The sequence below is a fragment of the Mytilus edulis genome, chromosome 1 (genome assembly GCF_963676685.1).
Source record: "Mytilus edulis chromosome 1, xbMytEdul2.2, whole genome shotgun sequence".
NCBI classification, from domain to species: Eukaryota; Metazoa; Mollusca; class Bivalvia; order Mytilida; family Mytilidae; genus Mytilus; species Mytilus edulis.
Genome location: NC_092344.1, coordinates 92,665,520 through 92,674,316, shown reverse-complemented (window position 1 = coordinate 92,674,316; position 8,797 = coordinate 92,665,520). Strand labels below are relative to the sequence as shown.

Below are 8,797 nucleotides of genomic sequence, written 5' to 3'. Positions count from 1 at the left end.
TTGTTTGGTTTGGTGTTTTTTTTTTTTGTTTTTTTTTTATTGTTTTTTTTTCTTGGGGGGAGGGGGGTACTTTATTTTTTAAATTCAAAATTTTCGCAAAAGAGGACCGGACAAACCAGCAAAATTAGAAATGACGATCGCGTTGGTAAGTGCTGTCATCATTTCTTTATTTTTTAATGCAGATCTATTTAGGCTATTAAAGTTTGTTTGGTAGGATTTTAAAGTATAGATTAATTTAGATCATATTTAACGATGTGCGACAATGTGTGTTTAAACAAGCAAACCCGACTCTTTTGTCCAGGTAAATCAAACTTTACTAATCTTTATTTGAAAATGATTTAAATATTGTATAGCATCAGGAAGTAAACCAAATACGTACGAGAAGAATTTGTATCGATATAAATATAAGGGCAAGTCCGCAGTGTTTATAAGATTTACCAGTATCTCATATAAGGTAAGGCATAACATATTTTACAAAAAATTAGAGAATATAATATAAGAGACTGGCAAATCAATTCAATAGCAATATATTGTTTTGAAATATCAATCGGTTCGCCCATTCATTTTCAAGTAACTGCATCGTTATTCTCGTGATAGAATGTTCCCCTCAAGCGCAGGGAGTCGCCTTAATATTGTTATTTGCTTCTCCACTTAACATTGAGCCGTTAGGAGTAAGATCAAAGACTGGTCGACTCGGAATAAAAATATTGTGTCCGGATAAAGAGACATGTCTTCCTGTGGTATGTTATCTGGTCAACTGGTACTAAGGAATCCAGCTTAGCGCGTCTGTCTGTCACACACCTGGATCGATATCACATGTTCTCATCCTGCATATACATTTGAAATTACGTTGGACGTTAAGTATACAATACATCATCTCAATCTACTTTCACATACACAGTCTTATTACTTGTACCTCTCTTTTGTAATTCATTTTTTTTCTGATATAGATAAGAAATATACTTTAAAACAGATATTACACGACAGAGGAAGTTAAAACATTGACATACATGTATTACAAATCATATGGAAGGTGGGGAAAAAAGATGGGCGAAAGATACCAGAGGGACAGTCAAACTCATAAATCGAAAATAAACTGACAACGCCATGGCTAAAAATGAAAACGACAAACAGACAAACAAAAGTACACATGACACAACATAGAAAACTAAAGAATGAGCAACACGAATCCGACCAAAAACTGGGGTGATCTCATGAGCTCCGGAAGGGCAAGCAGCTCCTGCTTCACATGTGGCACCCGTCGTGTTGCTCATGTTATAACAAATCCGGTAAATTCCCAAATAGTGGGAATTGTTGGGTTGAAATTTTATTTAGATTTTTGATAAATAACTGTGATGTTATATTATATTAATTACAAAATGAACTTTTGGTAGGGAATTTGACATATTATTTTAATATTTTCTGTTAAATTTGGGAAAATAGGATTTAATTCGTGCTTAGCTATTGTGAATGAAATAATGAGATTTCGCATAAATGTTGTTTATATGTATCTGCCATAATTGATCAAAACTTATAACAAATACTATAGACTTTTCTAACTATTTTCTTATTTCTCGTTTTCAGATTGAACCAGAATCGACTGACTGCAAAAATGATCCTATTATGGTGTTCTTCTTTACTTTTACTATCAAATGTGATAGCTGTGAATTTTACAACTTGTTATTCGGAAAATCAAAAAATAATCTGCTCCTGCGACCATCACCAGATGATTTGTTCAGATCATGGTGAAAAACTTGATTTTATTCCAAAGGTTTCGAATAATATCAAAATGCTTATATTTACAAACAATAACCTTAATCAAGTGACTGAAACTACTTTTCGAAATATGACCAGGAGTATGACATCACATCTTAGTCTGGCTGGGAATGATATACGGTACATATCGAAGCATACATTTAGAGAATTTACCTCTCTTACTTTTCTGGATCTAAGTTATAATGTAATTCCAGTAAATGTTGAAATTGCCTTCAGTAATTTGCATTTTATAGCGAATGGTTCATTGATATTAAATCATATGAACATTTCAGAAACCAAAATAAATGAACTGTTTCGTTATCTTGATACAAACGGAATCGAAACACTTTCTTTAGCTTACAATAATCTAGAGGATATCGATAGTTGCGATTGGAGGAATTTTCAATCTTTGAAAACTCTAAATATAACCGGGAATAAATTGAAGAATATGACATTCAAATGTCATACGAAGATCGAAATCCTACACGCAGACTCCAACAACTTAGTGTCTTTTCCAAATTTTTGTCTGGATAACATCAATTTCAATTTAACTACTTACACATCTGTTCCGAGTTTAAGAGTGTTTTCTGCTATCAATAACATAATAGAGGAAATGCCTTCAACTGCATTGAGATGTACGGACGACTTACGTGAATTATTTATTACAAAGAATTCATTTCATGAGATTGATCTCCAAACTTTTTATAAATTAAATACTCTGAAGATGTCTAGTATTTTCAGATATTACCAAAGTATTAAACCCCATTCACATTCAAAACTTTTAACGGCCTCTATCGAACATCTGATGTTGCAGAATCTATCGTTTGGAATGTTTCCCACAGATCTAGGAATGTTTGAAGGACTTCATCATCTAAAAAGTCTTGACCTGTCGTATTCCAATCTTCCGTTTAGCCCTATTGCGTCCAAAATAGTGTTCAAATCTTTGTCAAATTTGACAAAGTTGACATTACAGTTTGTAGGATGGAAGAGTATGCCTCATAATATATTTCACTTGCTCCCAAACTTAAAAGCTCTAGATCTTAGCAATAACGAAATAACCTATTTAAGTTGGAGTCGATTTAGATATTTAAAATATCTCGAAGAAATTGACTTTAGTAACAATAGAATTTTTCTATCTGGTAGATTATCAGTTCCGTCCTCGATTTTAAGTTTGATATCTTTAGATATATCCAACAATACCTATTACTGTTCATGTGAAGTTCTCTCATATTTCGAAGAATTGTCATCTAATAATGTGACGATCAAATATTATCCTGAAGCATATAGCTGTACAAGTCCGAGAAGCATGGCTGACAAGTCGGTCGCCGATGTTGAATGCATGCAACATTTGGAAACTATAGTTTATACAATTATAATTACGGTTTTATTCGGATGTGTTTTTGCCATTATGGCATATAAGTCCAGATATCGCATTCGATATTTGATTCATATTTCAAGATCACGACATTCTTGGAAAGGTCGAAAAAAGTCTCCACAACCACTTTTATTTGATGGTTTTGTAATCTATAGCGAACCAGATAAGGACTGGGTGTATGATAATTTTCTACCATTTCTTGAAAAACAACATGGATATAAATTATGTATTCATGATAGAGACTTTCAATATGGAAGACTAATTGTAGACAATATTGTAGAAAACATGAAGAACAGTAGAAAAATAGTGCTTATCCTTTCAGAGAGTTTTGCAGAGAGTAAATGGTGCCAATTTGAAGTTCTCTTGGCCCACGAAAGATTTTTGGAACATGGTCCAGATTCTTTAATTAGTATTAAACTAGAAGAAATCACTACATTTAGAATGACAAACACATTAGAAACGCTAATCAAATTTGCAACGCATGCGGTTTGGTCAAATCAAAACAAGGAGGAATTTTCTGTGCGAATACTAGATTGCTTTCAGGTAAAAACGGATAATATTGATAGAAATAATTCAAATACGAGCAAACATCGATGCTCACATAGTCATGCGCAGAAAATGAAAGTGAAAGAGGATAGAAATAAAATATTCAGTGATAAATTCGAGCATATGTTCAATGAAATGTGTAGCCGTGTCGATCTTATGAGCGAAACGCTTTGTAAACGATTGGACTCCCTCGAAAAGACAGTAAAAAGTGATATTACCTTCCTGAAAAACAAAGTAGACAAATAAGAAACAAATCTCACTTCACTGCAAGATTCTATTATATATTCTCAAAGTACTTCTAAATAATGTAATTAATGTAATTTTGATAGTTTTATATTAGGACAAAACTAACAGCTCAAAAGGTAATGTCCGTAAAATGGCCAGTGTTTAACGAACTTGATTATATTTAGTTTGGACTATTTAGTTTCGCTTCAGGCCAATACGTCAAGCTTCGGGCCAACAATAAGGCCAGAACAGAAATGATAATGATATCATAGCATTTTCATAATCCATAATGAATTTATCACATCGCAGATTGTTAAATAATATTTTGATGTATATGTGACCAACAGTATTTTCTAACCAAAATAATACGTGCGACATACGTGTAATTGTTCAAAATTATTCGCATAATTGTATACGCGTAGTATCTCAGTCAATTTTGAATGTTTGTCAAGGTTTTTTAGTTCTTTGATTAAGAATTGAATACCTTTTATTGAGATTACAAAATTTTGACCTAACCATACTAAAAGTATGTACATGATCAACTCTTTTACAACCCTTCAAAATTATAAAGAGAAGAACTCAATTCTTTTTATTACAGTTTATGCTACAAACAAGGAATAAAGAGCTTTATCGCTATTTTGTGCATTTTTCCTTTGATCTTTTTTTGCGATAATTTTCATATCATGCTATGAGATGGAAAATTATTGCTAGAAACTAATGAGCCACGTGGCGTTGCTAAGGAAATTTACATGCAATTGACAACATCGTCATAGGTAAAAATGCGATAAACAAATGATCATTGGTCATCTCAACTCGATTGCCTTTCTCGCTTTTGCCGTAACCGACTCAAGCGAGAAAATCAATCTTGTTGAGATAACCAACGATAATCTATAAATATAAAGCTTTGTGGTCGTTTTTATCTGCATTGTTTTAACATTATCACGGATAGCACATGTAGTCATAGCTGTTAAATATTGTATATTGAAATGAAATATGATATTGAGATGTTTTGTTCAGCTCATAAACATTACAGATTCAGATGTTTCATATATGTAAAAGAGGGACGAAAGACACCAGAGGGACAGTCCAACTCATAAGTTGAAAATAAACTGACAACGCCTTGGCTAAAAATGAAAAAGACAAACAGACAAACAATAGTACACATGACACAACATAGAAAACTAAAAAATAAACAACACGAACCCCATCAAAAACTAGGGGTGATCTCAGGTGCTCCGGAAGGGTAAGCAGATCCTGCTCCACATGTGGCACGCGTCGTGTTGCTTATGTGATAACAAATCCGGTAAATAGTCTACTTGTAATTATTTTGTACAAATAACTAGTGTATCAATTTATTGATTGACGGGTGTCTCAATATGTATTGTTTGATATATATATATATATGTTCTTATGATAACTTAATTCTATTCGAATATAAAATGGAATTTGTATCACATTATGTGCATAACATATCTATTCTGTCAAAAAGTAAAGTATAGTATCGTCGTGTCTCTATAGTTAAAATATGTGTAAAATACGAACAAACATAAGGTTTCAAAATGTTAATCTTTAGGTTACTAAATAAGTAAAATTTAAACGTATATACTTTAAATTAAAATTATATTTGTATAATTATTATAAAATTAAGAATGGAAATGGGGAATATGTCAAAGAGACAACAACCTGACCGAAGAACAGACAAGATGAGAGTTAAAAAAATGCATTAGCTTTGAAATAAAAATAAACCATTTTCTCTCTTAATTGTCTATCTGGTAAACTCAAGATTATCTACCTTTGGTCTAAAACACTCATAGTTGAAGGTAACATTTAGTTAATAATCCCCCGATTTATAACACTTTTACCTATGTAAATTTTAAACTTTCAGGAGCCTGTAATTCAGTGGTTGTCGCTTTTAATTTTCCTCGGAGTTCTGTATTTTTGTGATTCTACCTTTTTATTGTATCATATTTGTTTTTCGTTCATTATGTTGTACGAAGATCAGGCCGTTAGTTTTCTCATTTGAATCGTTTTACATTTGTCCTTTCGGGCCGCTTTATAGCTGACTGTGATGTATGAGCTTTGCTTATACTTCAAGGTCGTACGATTACCTATAGTTGTTAACTTCTGTATTATTAAGTCCCGTGTGAAGAATTGTCTCATTGGAAATCATGTCGCATCTTCTTACTTTTATGTTTATTAAATTATATGTTGAGTAAAACGTGTGCAGCGACTGAAAAAAAGACTGCGTAAGATAATACTTCCAATTAAAAATAATTACGAAACTTTATATAGTAGGCAATAGAAAATATAAAACCTCAACATTTCTTAAACAACATCATTGGTGACTGGTACATAATTCATGTGTTATAGGTTGCACTTTTGATATGTAGAAAATGAAAGCAACACGTTATAAAAAAAGTAAAATCACAAAAATACTAAACTCAGAGGAAAATCAAATCGGAAAGTCCCTAATCACATTGCAAAATCAAATGACAAAACACATCAAAAACGAATGGACAACAACTGTCATATTCTTGACTTGGTACAGACATTTTCAAATGTAAAAAATGGTGGATTTAACCTGGTTTTGTAGCGCTAAACCTCTAATTAGAAATGTCCATGTGTGCGAAGCACTTTTATGGATTAACCCTCATCGGTAACGCTCAAAGTCGAATATTTGAAAGCCAAGAATGTAAAATAACATAAACAATGGATCAGCTATATAACCATTGAGGACCTGTCCATATAGACAATGACTTTCCCATATGAACCCCTATTACGTCTTAAACTGTGCCACTTTTTCTATGAAGCTGCGTAATTTAATATATATCCTAGGATGGAAAGTTCCTTTGCACTACTGTTTTGTTACAAAACGTCAAATCATAGGCGACGTAGACGAAACGCGCGTCTGCCGTACTAAATTATAATCCTGGTATCTTTGATAACTATCGGACTGTACGGCATATTTTCAACATTTGAATGTCTCGGACTTCTTAGAGTTCAAACTTATACTTAATTTCTGTTTAACCTTTCCCTCACTTTGGTCTTCTTCAGAAAACATGAGAGATTAGAATCGACAAAGGTAAAGAATCGAAAGGATTTAATAAGTACGCGGGGAGTACTCTCATGTATTTAACATTGAAGCTGTCCGTGTATATAATAATCCTATATAGTCTTACATTGAGAAGACCACGTTTCAGCTAGCATCCCAGTGTGCAAATACTGTAGCTGAAAGTAAGACTTACAAACATAGCAATAAAAACAGTTTACCGAAATCAAAACCCTTGTCCAGACAAGTGAAATCATGCTATTAAAGTAGATAAACATGGCGATTCGTGCACAACAAACATAAATATGCAAGACAGCATAGAAAATGAAGAGCGGTGGTCAAGAGATGGATTTGAAGAATTAAAAGAGGTCATACTCCAGGTAAGTGAAGTAATTGCTAACCCGGACAGAAGTGACTACAGAGTCGCAGAGTTATTTTTTTAAGGATCACGCAAAAAACCCTTGAAACGACTCTTTTATGGTCAGCAGGTGGCTTTATTTCTAACCCTATCTGATTTACCTGTGGCAGTTAAAGTCTCCCGCCACTCATCCTGGTCGATCCATGTTGCACCTATTACATTAGTTGTTCATGTGTTACCATCCTGAACATGCATGGACTATTTGCAACTGAAAATTAAGCAAACAACAATCAATCAATCAATGAAGCTAGCTCTCGTGTCCAGTTAAGCGCAACGTTATCCTTTATTAAACAATATTTATATTTGAAATTAATTTAAATATGTATAATCAGGAAGTATATAATCATTCCAACGGGAAGTATCTATTAAGCCATGTGGTCAGTATTTATAAGATTAACAGTATCTCATTAAAGGCCGGTAAGCCCCACCACCATTTTACATTTATTAATCAAAGGAAATCTTTCAGGAGACTGGCAGCACTGTTTTATAGCCATACAATCAAATGAAATGTCATAAACTACTTTTACATGTACAGTCGCATTTATTTTCTTCATTTCTTTCTCATTGGAGAATTTTCCCGGATATCATTAAAAAAATATGCAAATTCATGATCTTATAAAATACGGGAAACTAAATTATTTGTTCAATGCATACTGAAAGTAGTTTTTTTTTTTTTTTTTGAAAGATTTTAAATCGTACTTAGTCATTATGAGAACAATCACAAGGACAACATGAAATCATGATGTTTTGCATAATTGCCAATCTCTTGTTATATAATGTCTATGATCTAAGTGATTAAAAACTTCTAGATCGATGCTTTAAAGATTTTACAATAGGTTGACACCAGTCTAAAAACAGAGTTGGGAGATATTTCTGTAAAGTACTGATGCATGTTATAAAGTGTTAGTTTGTATCGCTGGTTTTATTATACACAGGCAAATTTCACTCACATCAATTTCACGTGAATTTAAATTCATGTGAATCTCACTTGAAATTCACATCAATTTCACCTCAAACGAGCTTATACGTGAAACTCACGTGAAAACAATTTTTTGTGAGTTTCATGTGATTCTTGTGTGAAACTCATGTGAATTTCACATGAAAATCACGTAAAATTTTTCATGTGAAATTGACATGAATTTTTAAAATAGAGTAATTCGAATAACATCTAAATTTTTAAATTCAATTAAAATCATGAAAAATATCAAATTTTTTTGTTGTAAATTTCACGTGAAATTCATGTGAAAAATTTCACATCAGATTCATGTGCATCTCAATTCACATGAAATTCACATGAAAATTTTCACGTGAGTTTCATGTATAAGCTCGATTGAGGTGAATCTTACGTGAAATTTTTCATGTGAATTTCACGTGAGATTGATGTGAAATTTATGTTAGCAAATTTTGCCTGTGTATCAGTAAATTTCGT

General features: G+C 32.5%; 1 protein-coding gene across 1 annotated transcript; it reads left to right on the top strand.

The window, feature by feature from the left end:
* Positions 1-325: 325 nt before the first annotated feature.
* On the top strand, positions 326-4,939 carry LOC139495093 (toll-like receptor 3). Its single transcript, XM_071283248.1, has 2 exons — positions 326-454; positions 1,585-4,939. Exon 2 carries the CDS (start codon positions 1,613-1,615, stop codon positions 3,920-3,922), a length of 2,310 nt encoding a protein of 769 aa, XP_071139349.1. The 5' UTR covers positions 326-454; positions 1,585-1,612; the 3' UTR covers positions 3,923-4,939.
* The last annotated feature ends 3,858 nt before the right edge of the window (positions 4,940-8,797 follow it).